Source organism: Lithobates pipiens, unplaced genomic scaffold, assembly GCF_037356315.1.
Source record: "Lithobates pipiens isolate NorthernLeopardFrog02 unplaced genomic scaffold, aLitPip1_a1.2 Scaffold_10, whole genome shotgun sequence".
NCBI classification, from domain to species: domain Eukaryota; kingdom Metazoa; phylum Chordata; class Amphibia; order Anura; family Ranidae; genus Lithobates; species Lithobates pipiens.
Window position 1 is genome coordinate 62063998 of NW_027507686.1, and position 18469 is coordinate 62082466.

The following is an 18469-nucleotide window of genomic DNA, read 5'->3' on the forward strand; positions in this document are numbered from 1 at the left end:
TGAGTTGGACTGGGCTTAACTTGACACCTAAAATTTACTCTTCTAACTAAGTTAACACTTCACCTACCTACTTTTACCTATGCTTGAGTATTTTTACTTGCCTGTTGCCACTTTAAACTTAATATGGATTTCTGTGCCCAGTAGAGCAATTGAGGAAGCTTTGCTAACCTGCAGCCACGTTTTGGTAACATAAATTAGATTAACCCTTTCACTGCCAAGGACATGTTGCCATCATGGCAATCAAAAGGCTAAAGCCAAGTACACACTAGTATTTTTTTATGTTTCAGCTCAGGGGGAACCGCTATACTAACTATCCAACGTTAGTACAGCGATCCCCACAGCTGTACTATTGTAGTCTGACAGGGGACGGGCCCCCCACCAGCACCAGAACACTCAGATCAGCCATTGGCGTGATTGGTAGCCGATTGGCAGACCTTTTTTCGGTCGTTCTCCTTTGACAGAAACCAGCTAAATGGCTGGCTTCTGTTGGACTGACTGCAGTACACATGGCCCGAATTTTGGGTGATTTCTATTTAACCCGGCCGATGCCGCCCTACATTAAGCCCATGTGTACTAGGCTTTATATAAGTCTGTAGCTTCAACATCACCTGTAAACTTGGTTTACATTTTTAGTGGCTGGCTTGTCTGTATGTCAAATAAATTATTTGGTACCTAGGCAGATTCTGATTACTCCTGCATTGCATTGAAATACTCTTGTGGCCTATCATATTTCTATGTAAGTCCAGAACCCCCCCATAGCAGTGTCTAGGGTGGTGAGCAGTAGGAGAATAATGAACTCTGTTCATCAATCCCATGTGCACTCATTGAATCCAGAAGCACACAAGTGATTCTGGGTTCATAGAGTCAAAGTAGCGGAAAAAGCCAGATAAATATTGATGCATGAGATTGAAGACTTTCTGTTCCCAATATACACTACTGTGCAAACATTTTAGGCAGGTGTGAAGAATGCTTTCAGAAATAAAAAATAATTTATTTTTGTCAATTAAAATGGAAGAGAAATCCAAATCGAATCAATATTTGGTATGACCACTCTTTGCCTTTAAAACGGCATAAATTTCTTCTAGGTACACTTCCATACAGTTCTTGAAGGAACTTGGCAGATAAGTTTTTCCAAACATCTTGGAGAACTAACCACAGCTCTTTTGTGGATGTAGGCTGCCTCAAATTGTTTTGTCTCCAAATCCCAGACAGACTCAGTGATGAGATCTGGGCTCAGTGGGGGGCCAAACCCTCACTTGCAGGACTCCTTGTTTGTTCTTATGCTGAAGATATCTCATAATCACATTGGCTGTATGTTTGGGGTCATAGTCCTGCTTCAGTATAAATTTGAGGCCAGCCATATGCCTCGCTGATATTATGGTATGATGGATAAATATCTGTCTGTATTTCTCAGCATGGAGGACACCATTGATCCTGACCAAATATAAAACTTAATTTGCAGAAATGCAGCCCTAAACTTGCAAGGAACCTCCCCCATGGCTTACTGGTGCCTGTAGACATACAATATTGTACTGTTCTCCAGCCCTTCGGCGAACAAACGGCCTCCGGCTCCAGCCAAATATGTAAAAATTTGACTCATCAGTCCAGAGCACCTGCTGTACTTTTTCTGTTCCCTGGTTCCTATGTTTTCATGCATAGTTGAGTCACTTGGTCTTGTTTCCATGTTGAAGGTATGTCTTTTTGGATGCAATTCTTCTATGTAGACCAATGTTTCCCCAGTACCCCCAACAGGCCGTGTTTTCAGGATTTCCCTCAGATGAAACCGCTGTGGTAATTACTAAGGCAGTGAAACTGATCAAATTGCCTGTGCAAAAATAATGGAGAGCCTGAAAACATGATCTGTTGGGGGTACTTGAGGACTGGAGTTGAGAAACATTGAAGTAGACCACTTCTGACCAGACCTCTCCAGATAGTAGATGGGTGTACTTGGCCCCACTGGTTTCTGACAGTTCTATGCTGATGCCATTGCTGGACATCATCTGATCTTGAAGGGAATTAAGCATGATGTTTCTTTCATGTGCTGCATAAAATTTCCTTGGCTGACCACTATCTCTTACAGTCCTCAACTTCTCCATCATGCCATACTATCAGGGAGGAGTGTAACTGGCCCTAAATGTATTCTGCCGCTGGACACCAACCCCAAACAATACAGCCAATGCCCTTAAGAACTATCTTTAGCATAAAGAAGAACAAGGAGTTCTGCAAGTGATGGTTTGGCCCCCACAGAGCCCTGATCCTAACATTGTGGAGTCTGTCTGGGATTACATGAAGAGACAGAAGGACTTGAGGCAGCCTACATCCACAGAAGATCTGTACGTTGAGATGTTTGTAGCAACCTACCCGCCAAGTTGCTTCAAAAATTGCGTGCAAGTGTATCTAGAGGAATTGATGCTTGTTTGAAGCCAAAGGGTTGTCACCACAAATATTGATTTGATTTAGGTTTTTCCTCGCTCACGATGCAGTTTGTAAATTGATAAAAGATTAAACAATTTAAATAATATATTTTTGAAAGCATTCTTACTTTACAGCATTTCTTCACACCCGCTTAATGGTTTTGCACAGTACTGTAATCGCATACATGTAAGAAATATGGGAATGAATGGAGCCAGAGGGTAGGTCACAATATAATGTAATGTTTTACTTGTTTTATTCACATTCATGCAACAGGGAGTCGTCGTCTGTGTGCAAACAGTCACTGTTGGTCTTCCTTTCTTACACATAAGTTAATGTTTTCATTCCATCTTTCTTGAATCTTTCTAAAGTTTGCATTGTTTGTCTCTTTTCAGGTCTCCTATACGTCATGGTTCTTGGATGCCTTTAATTATGCCATCCTTAAGAAAATTGATGTTCTAAACCTCAGTATTGGGGGACCAGACTTTATGGATCATCCGTTTGTTGATAAGGTCTGTTTTTTTTTTTTTGGGTGTTTTTTTTTTCCTTGAAAAAATATTCTGTAACCAGATTTTAACCTCTTGCTGACCGCATAAAGCTTATATGCATTGCTCAGAAAAGTGGTCTTTAACTTCAAGTAGCCACACACATGTCCACAACAGCCCGAGTTTGTGTGCAGAGAACGTACTGACTGAGCTGTCACTGATGGCTTTCAGTTAAGGTTTGCGATCAGAAGCCAGCGGGATGGGTTCCCAATCATGTCACCACTTTGATAGGCTCCGTTACGGCTGTAATTGGCTATCACTGCAATAAAGTGATACCAAAGGCTTAACTTTTTTTGCTCTGTGTAATGGTTTTGTGCAGAGCAGCCCCGATCCTCCTATTCTGGGGTGCCCCGCCGATGTTCCTGGCTCCTCCTGCCTTTTGTAGCTTGCTGAGGTGGGTGGGCTACTCGTGCGGGCCCTTCTCCCCTGTCACTGAATTTGTTTGACGGCAGCAGGAGCCAATGGCAATGAAGTTCATTGAGGAGGGAGAGCAGTGCTGGACTAAGATCAGGCTCAGGTAATTATTTAGACTGGGCTGGGGGTGGGAGGGAGCTGCCCCTAAAGGTTTTTTTTTTTTACCTTAAACGAGAAGTACAGCCAAAGCTTGTTAGGCTGTACTTCTATGGATCACACAAATGCAGTTTTGTTTTGCACTCCTGTGACTAGTTTTCCGCAGAGTGCAGGCTGAAGTCCACTCTCTGCTGACGTCAGAGTTGCTCGGCTCTCAGTGTAGAGGCGCCGGGGGACAAATGCAGCATCGGACTAATGCTGCATCCACCTAGGTAAGTATGAATCTAAAAAAAGCAAAAAACCAAAAAAAATACAGTAAAACCTTGGATTGCGAGCATAATTTGTTACAGAAACATGCTTGTAATCCAAAGCACTTGTGTATCAAAGCAAATTTTCCCATAAGAAATAATGGAAACTCAAATGATTTGTTCCACATCCATTTATTCATAAGTCCTTCAGTTTATGGTTCATATAAAAAGATTATAGCAGTGTGACCATAAAATGTTCATCCACAAATGGAGGCCTCCACAAGGGGGTTAGAAGCAAAATCCAGCAGGAGCTAGAGTTGAGAAGAGAGGCGCCTCTAAGTGTAGCAATGTGGTTACATTTAATGATGGTACAACATTTAGCAACTCATGTGGTTCATGATTAAAAGAGGCACATCTAAGTATGCAGGAATCCGGGGTAAATCTATCCACATAGACCATCCTCCACACCGCCGGCTCTCAGCGCTGTCAGTCTGCAATTGTGACCGGGAAGACTACCCTGCATGAGAGAGATCTGAAAGTGAGGCTTGAAGCGATCATTCAGCGCAGTGTGGAAGAGGTGATGTTGATGATAGTGAGGAGGACGGTCTTTGTGGACATCTTTACCCCGATGCCTGCATACTTAGATGTGCCTGCTTTAATCATCGACCATGCGAGTTGCTAAATGTTGTACCTTCATTAAATGTAACCATATTGCTACACTTTGAGGCTCCTCTCTCTTCTCTTTTATACTCCGTTGTGACAGGATGCTACTCTTTTGTATCAAGTCCGCTTGTATATCAAGTCAAAATGTATTTAAAAATTTTACTTGCAAAACGCTCTCAAACCAAGGTTTTACTGTACATATGTTAATGCGTTCTGGTAAGTCTTTAGCCTTTACAACCACTTTAAATCCCATTTAAAGGACTGCCCAGAGGCTGCATTAAGGGGTTAACCTATACCTGTGCTTGTCAGACTACTATCCATGGACCTTTACTAGTAGGCATTTCTAGGTGCCTGCTGGGGAAATTCAGCATTGTCTGAGGATCTTGGGTCCTTGGGCTTTCTATATCCCATGTTTTTCTGTTAGGGCTTTACTATATTTGGCTCCTTGTAAACAAATGCTGAATTTTATAGGTTATTTTTACTAAGCCATGCTTCTTAAAAAAACAACCATCGGTCTGCTGTGTTTGTCCTTCTTTGCTGTTCATATTATGCTGCGAGTCTCTACTAGAGGGTACTTTTGAGAGGCAGGAACATGCTCTGCTTTGGGCTCGTTGGCCAACATAAGTCTTTGAAGCCGATTGTTGGCAAAGTGAGTTCTACACACATTTGTAGTTGACTGCAGATGACTCTGTTTGAAGTGGGACTTGCCTAATGAGAACAGCTAATTGTATTTATATAAATCCTGGTAATCGTGGGGTGAATATTGGGCTGTAGAGTAGAATGCAGAAACTTACTAGCAGTGCTCTTAAAGTCTTGTCACAGCTCTCCTCCAGTGTGATGAGAACATATGTTGAAGACAGAGGTAAAGGATAATCATTAGCTTCCATCACAGTGCTGCTAGTGTTAATGCTGTGCGTTTTTTATATAGGTGTTCTTCAGAACTCCATCCTTTTTATGATTCCCCAGCCAGTGCAAATGAGCATAGAGTGCAATCATCCTTGGCCAGGCTGCTTTTCTTGCCATTGTGATATAGAGATACTCAAAGATTTTGTTTCTTGCAGGTTTGGGAGCTCACAGCCAACAATGTGATCATGGTTTCTGCCATAGGAAATGATGGACCACTTTATGGGCATGTATTTAATATCCAGAAGTGCTTATGTTTGATGACAAAATAGTTTAACTTCATTTTGTTGTATATTCTGTACACTTAAGAAAAATTATCGCATGATATTGTAACCAGCGTAAAGTGGAAGTCTAGTCAAAGCCTAATTTCAAAAGACAAAACGCGTATGGCTCTTTAAATGAGGCAGGCTCAAAAACAATGTAAGAGTAGAAATGTTGTTATTAGTTATACATGAATGTCAGGGAGCGTTTATATGTGATAAATAAGTGTTCAATACATGTACAGACATGACATCCGAGTAAACATAATATAGAACTTAATTATCATAAAAGGGAAAAAGATTTATACAAATTTCATAGAAATAGTACAGTAATAATATACAATAGAATTCTTAAATGTTGTAAAAAATTATGGAAATGTGAGGGATTGCATCCTCAGTAGCTTGACGCGTTTCATCAGTTGACCGACTCATCAGCAGCGAATATATAATGTCTGTAAATAATGAATAACAGGTGTTCTAAATTAAAAAGCCCATAGTATGAGAGATATTATATATAAATAAATGTATATAGAAAAAAGATGATCAAGTCCACAGAACTTACACCCCATAGGAATGCCGAGCATGAGTTGTCCCGGTGTGCGTGGGTCGCCACATCAAGCCTCCCCCGGGAACATAGGCGCAGAGAGTCTGCCCAGATCAGCATGAGTATAATTGAAACAATGGTGAAAAAATTAAGTATATGAAGAAACCATAGTATATAGAAGTACCCCTAAATAGCAGATATTATGTCTATGCGTGATATGAGGCAGGCAGTACAAACCGGTCATCTAGTCAGCTGTGAATGGGGATGCCCAAGCCGGCCGGCCAAATAGTGCGGACGTGCGCCAACATCAATGCCTAACTATTGTAACTACGCTGTGAAGGAAAAGATGCCTATAGTTGCCTATTTTGAGGGCGCTCTGGTTTGTCCACATGATGTACTACCAGCATTGGCTTTAGTGTAGAGTAGGGATAGCTGACAATGGATGCCCCATAGTAAGCCTATGGATGACATCACCTTGTAGGCTCTGCAGCCGTTGTCTGTGATTTTCACGGAAACCGGCCACTGGAGCAATCATGTGACTGGACTGGAGTGCCTTCAGTATGGGTAGGTATAGACATGTTTCCTTTACAGAGTAGTTATAATGGGGGTGGGAGCAGATTTGTGTTCAGGGCCACACCCACTCCTGCACACCTGTGAAATGTTCACATGTGGTTGTGTCCTTGCAGCTGCAGTGTCTGCATTCTCTTTCATACACAGCCTACACGCAGCTCAGGGCAGATGCAGATTTAAAAACAAATGCCTCCTTCAAGCAATCTGGGTGCCAGTGTCCTTGTGAATGAAACCAAACTGATTTAGAGAAAGGGATTTGTAGATATTCTACTTTTCTTCACAAAAAAGTTTGCGGATTGCTGACTCCCCGTTGGTCTTCACATCCATGTGGTGCTGGGCATGCTGTCAGCTGCTGGATGGCTAGATGCACTCTCCTGTACCTCAGAGAGCCTGTGGTATGATAGCGATTGTGAACGCAGGTACAGCCGACCTGAGAGCTGATGGCTGAGCCGTACCTTGGCTGATGAGGGGAAGGAGGGGTGTCCACAGCACAATGTTTATGCATTTGATGACATGTCTGACATATGTCTACAATTGTGACTGCAACTTTACTTTTATTCTCTTGATAAAGGTTACTGCACTAGGAGCCCATGCTGCTTTTACGTTGTGTGTTTTATTTTTTTTTATTTTTTCTTTGTGTATTTTTTTATCACAAAATACTGAACTAATTGAAATTTTATATATCTTTTTGTGTTAACCAGAACACTTAACAACCCTGCTGACCAGATGGATGTCATTGGTGTTGGTGGCATTGACTTTGAGGATAATATAGCTCGATTTTCTTCACGTGGGATGACCACATGGGTAAACCTGTCTTCTAATAATATAATCACACTTAGTTATGCACTATGCAAACATCCTGTACACAATACTCATTTGTTCTCAGTGTCTGTAGAAATTGGACGCCCTGCTTTACTCTGCTGACATTAATCCTTCCTTCCTCAGACGCACCCTGTGGTGATCTTTGGGCTCAAACTTAGCAGAACAAAACCATTTCTGAATAGTTTGAATTGTGTGATGTAGTTCATAAAACCTTCTACATTATACATAATTTTGTTTACGTGCTTTGGGGTCTTATATCTGTTCCTATCCAGCATGTCAGTTTCTGAATAGGGAAGCTTCCATATTACATTTAAATAATTCCAGGCATTGTATTGTTACATAGTTCTATTGGACAAATAGAACTATGCCTATGTAATACCTGGCTAATGCTCCAGGAAGCTGGAAATCATGGACGTAGACACCTCTTCTTTTGTGTTTGCCACTTGCTTCAGGGCTCCGTGCTGAGTGGCCGGCCTGATGCATTGTGAGCACAGGAGTTCAGCCACTTGGAATGGGTGCTATTTAATGCTTTGCATTTTCTGAATGAATACAAAGTGTTCTGTGATGGAAAGCGGTCTAGGACCACTGCCCTGCCTCTCCACTTTGTTCAATCAGAGAGCACATTGCATTCATTCAGAAAATGCAAAGCATTCTCTGAATGGTGCCCAAGCTGAGCAGCTGACATACTATACTCAGAATGCGTTAGGCCGGCCACTCAGAAAAGGACCAGGAAGCAAGTGGAGATCACTGAAGAAGTGGTATCTACTTCAGTCTTTTTTAGCATCCATGAGCATTGGCCAGGTATGGCATGTACATGCTTACATTGGTACAGTTTGAAATAATGCGACTATCTATATTGCATGCCTGGAATTCTTTAAGCTGTAATGAGTGAGGTGAAATTTGTATCATAGCTTAGTCTATGTAAAACTGAGCAACCACAGTAACCGGGTTCCTTCATATTAGCATTGAAAAGGCAGATTTCCTTAAAAAAAACTTCATAGTGTAATTGAGGTGTTCACTGCATTTTGGCAAGTTTTGATTTTAACGCTATCTTATGCAGGAGCTTCCAGGTGGATATGGAAGAATGAAACCTGACATTGTCACCTACGGTTCAGGGGTCCGTGGTTCTGGTATGAAAGGTGGCTGTCGCTCTTTATCTGGTACAAGTGTTGCTTCTCCTGTCGTGGCAGGGGCTGTCACACTGCTTGTTAGGTAAGCTGCTCACCTATTTTTATCAGATGTAGACTAATTAATAAACTCTTTAATGCTTCTTTAGTACACATAAACCCTTAAAGTTCCTTATTATGAACAAGACAATATGGTTTTATTTGACATGTGGACAGAATTGACTTTGGTGTTTAGTTATTTTTCTGTTTGAAATGTGTAAATTGGACTAATCTGCTTTTATAAAATTGTTAATTTACCTTGACTAATGGTTCACTTAAGCATCCATTTTCATCAGGATTAAAGTGGAAGTAAACTTCCATCACTATAATAAGGCTCATCTATAGGTAGTGTAAATATCTCCATGCGCTCTGAAGGAATGACCACCCGTGCTGTTCCTTCAGAGTCCAGTGCCATGAACTGCGGCACATGCACGGGAATGGCGTCATTGCGGCTCCAGCCAGTCACAGGGCCAGAGTACACGAACCTAGAATTAGGAAAAGCTTAGTTTTAAGGTAAGTTTAACATAATATGCTAGTATGCAATGCATACTAGCACATTGGGATGTTACCTTGCAGGTAAGAGGGGGCAGAAAAACGTCCAGTGGTTTACAACCGCTTTAAGTGATTAACTATAACATTTCTGTAGTAAGTATCCTCTCAATATCACAATTTGCAGGGCTCAGGTGTATGTGCCTGTCTGCTGAAGAAATATAATTGTGAAAACATCGGGTTTAATACGGAACATCTCTGCCATTAAGCAATTTTCGTTTTTAAACTTTTTGTTTTTATTCTTTTTTGGGTTCTTTGGAAGAAAAAATTCCAAATTTTTATTGGAAGGGAAATAAAGACCAACGTTCTTTTGGGAGTAGGTTATGGTTTACCTTTTCACTGCCGGGGTCATTTTTTTGTTCTGTTTTTTTTGCAAATGTTATAAAAAAAATCATAATTGGGCCTGAAGATTAGTTAAAGCCGAGTTCCACCCTAAAGTGGAACTTCCGCTCCCCCCCCCCCCCCCCCCCTCCGGTGCCACAATTGCCACCTTTCAGCGGGGAGGGGAGTGCAGATACCTGTATAATCCAGGTATCTGCACCCACTTCTGAGAATAACTAGCCGCAGATGGCCGCCCCCCCCCCCCCCATTGTTTTTTGCGAAACACACAGTTCCCAGAACACAACGGGGACCAGTGAAGACGCGCAGTACGATTCGCTCCTGCGCAGTAGGGAACCGGGCAGTGAAGCCAGAACGCTTCACTTCCTCATTCCCTGACAGAGGATGGCGGCGGGGGCAGCCGAGAGACGATCGATTGCTCGTCATCTGCTGCTGACATCTCAGGCACCCCGGACAGGTAAGTATCCATTTATTAAAAGTCAGCTGCAGTATTTGTAGCTGCTGACTTTTTTTTTATATATTTTTTTTTTTAAGCGGTCCGCCTCTTTTTTTGTTTTTAAATCTTTCAAACGGTATATATTTTCTAAAAGGCAGAGACCTTGGAGTATAAAATGTCGATAGTCCCAGTTTTTAATGTGGCATGATATTCAAGCGGGAGTCCACCGGGACTCCGCGTTTAAAAAAAAAAAAAAAAACGCGGAGTCCCGGTGGACTCCCGCTTGAATATCATGCCACATTAAAAACTGGGACTATCGACATTTTATACTCCAAGGTCTCTGCCTTTTAGAAAATATATACCGCTTGAAAGATTTAAAAACAAAAAAAGAGGCGGCCCGCCTTAAAAAAAAATATATATAAAAAAAAAGTCAGCAGCTACAAATACTGCAGCTGCTGACTTTTAAAATAGTAACACTTACCTGTCCAGCGCGCCCGCGATGTCGGCACCCGAAGCCGATCTCGAGATCATCTGTAAGGTGCTGCCGCCGCCATCTTGGGTATGGGAATCAGGAAATGGAGCCATTCGGCTTCATTTCCCGGTTCCCTACTGCGCATGCGCGAATCGCGCTGCGCAATAAGGACGGTCCCCGCTGCCTCTGGGATCTGTGTGTTTCCCAGCAGGCAGCGGGGCACTTGCGGAAAGGGGCGTAATCTACGCCCCTTTCCGCAGAGAGCTATCCCGGAAGTGGGTGCAGAATACCTGTACTGTACAGGTATCTGCACCCCCCTCCCCCCTGAAAGGTGCCAATTGTGGCGCCGGAGGGGGGGAGGGTTCCGATGAGCGGAGGTCTACTTTAGGGTGGACCTCCGCTTTCACTTAACGGTTTATCTAGCACAAATTTTCAGTGGTAAAATTAAAAAGTTTAGCCTGCACAAAGTAAATAGATAGACCCCCTCCTGGGGAAAGGGGGGTTGGGGGGATATGAAACAGCCACTGGAAGGCTCCTGAAAGTTGCCAACTTGTCAGATTTATACCCCCAGCTGCTGCTGATGTAGGACATACTTCAGTAGGGGGGAACCCTGTCAAGTTGTTTGCCATCTGTGTCCCATTGGGGGGAGGGGGTGTTCCCTTCGTTTCTGTAGACCCAAAAGAAAGTGAGAAAACTTTCCAATGTGGGTGAAATCGTCCTTTAAAAAATTGTCACCAGATAAAGTTTTTCTACTGTTTCTTATTCCTGTTCCAGGGGCAACTCAAAAAATGTGAATCTTTATAACAGAGGCACGGAAGGCATTTCAAAACCTGACATGGTTGCTAACCCTTTCCTAGGCTGCCCAGGGCTAAAAGGGAAAAAAAAAAAAAACTTAGGTTATACTTTGCATTTATTCAGTTATACATTTCTTTGAGTGTACCTTGATTTGCTGAAACACATTCTATACTGCTAATAACAATCTACTAATGTGTTCCTCCAGTACGGTTCAGAAGCGGGAGATGGTAAACCCAGCCAGTATGAAACAGGCCCTCATAGCTTCTGCTCGTAGGCTTCCCGGAGTAAATATGTTTGAGCAGGGACACGGCAAGCTGGATCTTCTCCGAGCCTACCAAATCCTCAACAGTTACAAGCCACAGGCTAGGTAATTTTTCTCTTGTTATGTCTAATACTATTGAGAAATTTTAATTATTTTTGCATATAACCATCTCGTACACTTTGTACTGAATTTGCGTCTGTAAATATCCAAGATTTTTTTTTTTTTTTTTTTTTTATATCAGGCAGGGGACTAAGATACATAAAACCTCTGACAGAAAATCTGTGTTTGGGTGGGGGGGGGGAAGAGTCTTGAGGACATTGGCTTTATTGCAGTAAGGTTAGCATAATAAGTTGCATGTTTGGCAATGAGGAGATAATGGGAATTCTAGTTTTTATTGAGTAAGGATACAAGATGAGGAGAGAGGCAAAAACCCATTTTTTCCAATGGAGTAAAGAAAGTCGAGGACACACTGGTCTGAATAAGATAGAATGTTTGAGGGTTCAAAGAATGCTGCACATTTTGGGTATCTTTCCTCAGGTCTAGATAACATTTTATTACAAGTTGATCCTATAATTCATATAGGACCAGTCAGTAATGGGAGATACTACTTGGATTTCCTAATACTATACCAGTGTTTTCAACCCTTTGGATATGGACAATGACCCTCTAGAGTGTTAATGATCATATATTTCTACTCAGTATATGGGGTGGCCATAGATGACACACTGAAGGCCTTTAGCTGCCGTTGTGCTAGGCCTCTGGTGTGCGCCTGATCTTAATGGAGCCATGGACTACCCCCTAGGCATATCCACCCTCAAGTTATTTATATATTCTGCAGGTTGGAATCTCTTTATAGATTAGAATTGGGTACTGCATTATACAGAGGGACCTTGACAAGGCAGTGTGGCTTTCGCATCTATTGGCAAATGTGTACTGGGAAACTATCGTAATAGTACAGGACACAGGCTGAAAATGCATAGACCCTACATTATAGGCTGTACTTTTAACTGATTTGTACACTGTCAAGCTTTTTAGGGCACAAGATTTGGGCGCCCCCCACTTTAACCCAACCCTACCCCACACTGAGAGTCCTCCAGTTTTTTGCTAGTGTCCTAAGGTGATTGACCTCTTCTCCTTGACCAGAAGAAGTAGTAGTTATGAAGAAATAACTCTTATCTTAGTTACGTTAATATTTTCTAGGGGTGCACCGAATGGAAATTTTGTTGCCGAAACCAAAAATTAAGGATGCACTAGGCCAATACCGAAAATGACAGTTTTTAAAATATAAATATTTTTATATACAATTGTATTCAACTTTTTCATTTTATATATGGTCAATTTAAATTAATATTAATTGTTGGCCGTTATTGGCACTTATAGTGCAAGAAAGGTCAAGAAAAATGCAGTCTTCAGTCTTTGACCATCTCTTTTATTCTGTCCCCAGCCTCTGACATCTCTTGTATCATGTCTGCAATCTCTTACTTAAACCTAAACACACTGCTAATAGTTTTAGCAAAATTTCCATTCGGTGCACCTCTAGCAGACATAATACAGGAGGCGGTCACAGACTGCAGACATGATACAAGAGCCTCACCAGTGCCTGTCAGATGCAGCCTACAGTCTGATGCCTCAGCCTGCCTGTGTCCATCGGATGCCGCAGCCTGCCTGTGCCTGGTAGCACGATCTCATGCTGTGTCAGATCTGGATCTGAATCGCTGTTCAGCTGATGTAACGATGTCCCACCTCTGACACACGACACAATGATTCCTGGCATTGGATCAGTGTTCCGTCTAGGAGGCGGGACACTGGGGAGGCTGCATCTCATGACGGCAGCGAGAAGAGTAGGAGGGAGGGGATACTGACAGGGACATGCCGGGATGATACATGTGCAGCACCCAGCGGGATGGCCCCACCCCTTTTTCGGCTCTATAATCTGCACTTTTTTTTTCTTTTTCGGCCGCCTAATATTATTTTCCTTTTGAATTCTGCAATCAACTCTTCAATCAACATTTCACTGTCTTCTAATAAACTATAGAAGCAGTGCCTTTGGATTGGTGCAAATCTGGTAAATCCTTAGGCACTGTACCTGGACCCTATGCTTTGAGGATAGCCTGTAGTGTTTCGGGCCCTGCATCTTGCTTGGGTGCTCATCTCGGCACTTTGTGCAATGCGTGCAGTTAGCTGTAAGGTCCGGGGCTGAACTCATATTTTGTGAAAAGCCCTTTCTATGTATCTTGAATAGAGCGGTTAATATTTTAGCTTTGTTTTACATGTTCTAGGGTAGCTGATTTTAAATGTTTTATTCAAAGATTCATCTCCAAGATACAGTTTGACAAAAAAAAAGCAGTATATGATAAATTAACTAGAAATATCCTATTCAACATGCAAATGGGAGGTTTGGTGTGAAGGTATGCATTCTGTAAATCAGGACATATAGGTTGTTGTGATCAGGCCTCCCAAATTGGATAACATCTTGTACATTATGTAGCATAACAATTACATGTAACATGAGGCTTCGTATGAGTCAGGGTCATGATTGAAGAAAAAGACGTAGCTAGTGCAATCTGTTTTTTGCAGTAGGGATTTTTCCATTGGTCAGGTACATTGAGAATGGAGAAAAAGCTACCAAAGAATGGGGGGTGTAAGGAAAGGTGGTGTAACGGGGGAAAAAAAAAAACAGATTACTGCTTACACAGATTTTCTCTATTGTCTGTAACTATTTAATGTACTTATTTATATACTTTTTTTTTTTCTCTTGCAGTTTGAGCCCCAGCTATGTTGACCTGACAGAGTGTCCGTACATGTGGCCGTACTGTTCTCAGCCTATTTATTATGGTGGCATGCCAACCATTGTCAACATCACTATTCTAAATGGTATGGGAGTCACTGGAAAGATTGTGGACAAGGTAATATTCATTATGTAACTTCTTTACAAAACATATGAAAGTGCACTGAGAATTACTCATTTTGCTGCAAGCTGTAACGTAAAAGGCACGTAGGGTTTGGAAGAGTTACAAAGTCAAAGGGACTCTTTGCTAGAAATTAATCTATAACCAATGAAATTCACTGACTTTATAACAAGGTTTTGTATAGCACCAAATCCAAAAAATACATTTTCTCAGTTTGAACATTTGATGTGTTTTTCTATTTTTTGTTGTGAATAAAATTTGGGTTTATGGGATTTGCAAATCATTGCATTCTGTTTTCAATTTTGTGGAGTTGTAGGAAGACTATCTTCTGTATCCAATAGATGATTCTACTAGTTGCAATGAATTTTATATTGTTCATCAGTACACTTTTTCAAGTCACTGGGTGTGAATAGGGCCTAAAATGTATACATGTAAAACTTGCTAAATATTTTCAGACCATACTCAAAATGGTACCATACTGTAAGTAAATTATTTATTTATTTTGACCCCTTTCACACTGAGCCGCCCCTAACGTAAGCGGTAAAGCGATGCTATTTAGTGCTGTTTTAGCCGCGCTATTCGCCTGTTAGCGGGGCGGTTTAAACCCACCCACTAGCGACCGAAAAGGGGTTAAATCCGCCCGCAGAACGCCACTGCAGCGCTTTGCCGGCAGTATCACGGCTCTGCCCCATTGTTTTCAATGGAAAGGAGTGGTGGAGGAGTGGTGTGTTCACCGCTGCAAAAAAGCTGCTGGCAGGACTTTTTGTGACGCCCAGCCAGCGCAGCACCCAAGTGAAAGCTCTCTGGCTTTCACACTGGTTTTGCAGTTGAGGCTTTTTTTCAGGAGCTTTACAGGCGCTATTTTTAGCGCTGTAGCGCCTGAAAAAAACGTTTGTGTGAAAGGGGTCTTAATGGCATGGAACAGAAAAATATGATGTGATCAAATTCTTGGTGACAAACAACAATGATAATTTTTCTTTTTAATCTTTGCAGCCAGAATGGCAGCCATATCTACCACACAATGGGGACAACATTGAACTGGCATTTTCCTATTCCTCAGTACTGTGGCCATGGTCTGGCTATTTGGCTATTTCTATCTCTGTAGCAAAGAAGGCATCATCATGGGAAGGCATTGCTCAGGGTCATGTGGTGATAACAGTATCATCTCCAGAGGAAAATGGGGTGTGTATAAGACTGACAATGCAACCTTGTTATCTTAAGCATGTTTCTTATACTAATATGGCATGGTATGTACAATATATTATGAGCTGTCTTAACTTGAAGTGATGGACACATCTGCAGTAGCATGCCTTGTGCTCCTCTAATTGTTTTGCTTGTGCATTCTTGAAAAAGATTCTGTTGCTCTTGCACCTTACAGTGGATTGGCTCAGAAATCCCATTTAATTTTAGTAAGAAAACATTTAGTTTGCTTCTTGTAGTATCTTATTATCATTATTATTATTACTTATTTTATATCAGTTTTTGGGTATCTTGATTGAGTTTTGGCCTTCTAGTACATTGGATTAATTGTAGTCTGTAGAAATTTCAAATTAATTTGAGTTTGCTATATGTGAAATCATTCCCCCTTCCCCCCTTTTATTTTTCTGCAGGTAAATAATGCAGCAGAGCAATTTTCCACCGTCAAGCTGCCAATTAAAGTTAAAATCATTCCCACTCCACCGCGCAGCAAGAGGGTTCTGTGGGATCAGTACCACAACCTCCGATATCCACCTGGTTATTTCCCTCGAGATAACCTTAGAATGAAAAATGACCCCTTGGACTGGTAAGCAAATACTGCCCATTTTAAATTGTACATGAACCTTCGTCTGCCATGTGTTGCTCAACTTTTGGGTGATTCCAACTAAATTGGCTAAAATTTGAGCTACGGGTGGCCCTGTCGGAACTTCCCAACTCAACAAAAGTCTTTTTTTTTTTTTTATTATTTTTTATTGGCTTTTGTTGAAGGAGCCAGGTCAAAATATGTTGACTAAACAGTTACTGGATCCAATCCAATGCAGTTACTCTTTAGATAATCTGCAAGTGCCAGCTATTAGAATACAGTAGCCTACAGAATATTCCTCCTTCCACATTGTTGGTGTATGGAGAAGTTTGATTTTTCTTATCCTGCCCAGAAGTCTGAGTGAGGGAGGCCTAGATGTATATGGCTAGCCAAACAATTAACTGCCTTTTTTTTTTTTGCTATACTTTGGCCTGATTGACTATTGAAAGCCTATCATTATCTGTTTGAGTGCAAAAAAAAAATACTATATTTGATCAGAAATAATCTAATAAAGCTCATCTGCTGAAATCTGAATTTTCTGTGCTGTCTACTTGTGCTGCAGTCTATATTACTTTGTTTCTAGCTATGTCAGTATTTTGTAGGCATATCCTAGGGTGAGGGTGCTGCTTCTCCATAGATACAGTACAATGAGTGAACATTGTTGTTCTAGGATAGAAAGTGTATTAAGGACAGGATTGCCAGTTGAAAAAGAAAAGCCTGAAAAAGACAACAAATACAACCAGCACATTTAGCCCCCAGTCACACGGGTGTGACTTGCCATGTGATAGTTTCAAATCGCATGACAAGTCACACCCTATTGCCCGCAATGGAAGCGTTCATATCAGCGCTACTCCATCGGAGTCTCACCAATTTTGAAATTTAGTTCTTGCACTACTTTTTCCAAGTTCAGAGGGCACTTGCGTAGACATCTATGCATGAAGCCACACAGATGGTCTTCCAAGTCTTCACGTGAGGTCGCACTGACCTGAAATTTGTGCAGCTTCAAGTGAAGTTGCATGCTTTCAAAGCCACGTTCGTTGTGACCGAAGGTTTAAGGTGTAAGCTGCTGTACATTACATTTTTGTTCCTGTGTTTCACATTTAACTTTAAGACTTCTCATTGCCACCCCCTGGTGTTCATTTATTACCTCACCTCCAACTTCTTCATAAGTGTCAGCAAATCTATTGCTTTGGCTAGTTTATATATAAAACAAAAGAGACAGTTTGGATGCTCAGTGTTGGGTCCTATAAACTTAATACAAATATAGCATTCGAAACATAGTTTTATGTAAAGTTGCACTTTAAAGTGACTGGTGAAGGCTGCTTTTTTTTTTTTCTTTCATAAACTTGCCTGCTCTGTGCAAGGATGTTTCACAGAGCAGCCCCTTGCTTCCATGGTCCCATGCCGAAACTCTCCACTCTGCCTCTTCTCTGAGTGCCTCCTCAGCAAGCCGTATGCTGAAGAAGACACTAATGCGGGCGGACTCATGCGAGTCTATGGACTCACACAGCGCAGCTCAGCCCCCCCCCCCACCTTGCCTCCTCTCTAGATTTGATTGACAGCAGCAGGAGCATATAGTTCCCACTGTGCTCAGCTTCCAGTGAAAAGAGAAGAGCTGCTGCAAATTGGCACAGCGCTGGATCGAGAATGGACTCGGGTAAGTGTTTAAGGGTAGGGACTGGGGGGTAACTGCTTTTGAAAGATTGTTTACCTTAATGCAGAGAAAACATTAAAGTAAACAAGAAAAAAACTTTTGTGTTTAGTACCACTTTTTCTTTCCCGAGTTTGTCCTGCTCTACATAATATATAGACTGTAATTAAAAGAAACGTAATGATAGCAAAGGCTGTGTATGTTTATTATCTCCCAGGAATGGGGATCACATCCATACCAATTTCCGTGACATGTACCAACACCTGAGGAGCATGGGCTACTTTGTGGAGGTTCTTGGCTCACCGTTCACATGCTTTGATGCCAGCCAGTATGGTAGGTGCTGTTTGTGTGGTCCAGTTGTATTAAAGTGACACTAAAACTCTAGTTTAAAAAAAATAAATAATAATAATTCTTAACTCAAAAAGTACCCTCTATTTCTCTGTTGCCTCTAAATTCCTTTTTCTTGCTGCTGTTATCCAACTACTTGTTAGGGGGTAGCCACCATTTCTTGCTTTCTCCTTAGTCTATTGTCCATAGTCCCTAGTCTATGGAATTTATATTGTGCAAAGTGCAGTACACATGACCGCAGAAAGCGCAGTGTTTATTCCAAACAAATGGTAGGGGAGGAGAGGT

General features: G+C 41.6%; 1 protein-coding gene across 1 annotated transcript in view; it reads left to right on the plus strand.

Moving 5' to 3' along the window:
- Positions 1-18469, plus strand: part of MBTPS1 (membrane bound transcription factor peptidase, site 1) — a 61771-nt gene that overhangs the window by 22776 nt on the left and 20526 nt on the right. Inside the window, exons 7-15 of the mRNA XM_077455747.1 lie at positions 2808-2924; positions 5440-5507; positions 7357-7459; positions 8538-8689; positions 11440-11601; positions 14258-14402; positions 15399-15587; positions 16016-16188; positions 18054-18169. Of these exons, the coding sequence (XP_077311873.1) occupies positions 2808-2924; positions 5440-5507; positions 7357-7459; positions 8538-8689; positions 11440-11601; positions 14258-14402; positions 15399-15587; positions 16016-16188; positions 18054-18169 (1225 nt within the window). The remainder of the gene's footprint in view (positions 1-2807; positions 2925-5439; positions 5508-7356; positions 7460-8537; positions 8690-11439; positions 11602-14257; positions 14403-15398; positions 15588-16015; positions 16189-18053; positions 18170-18469) is intronic.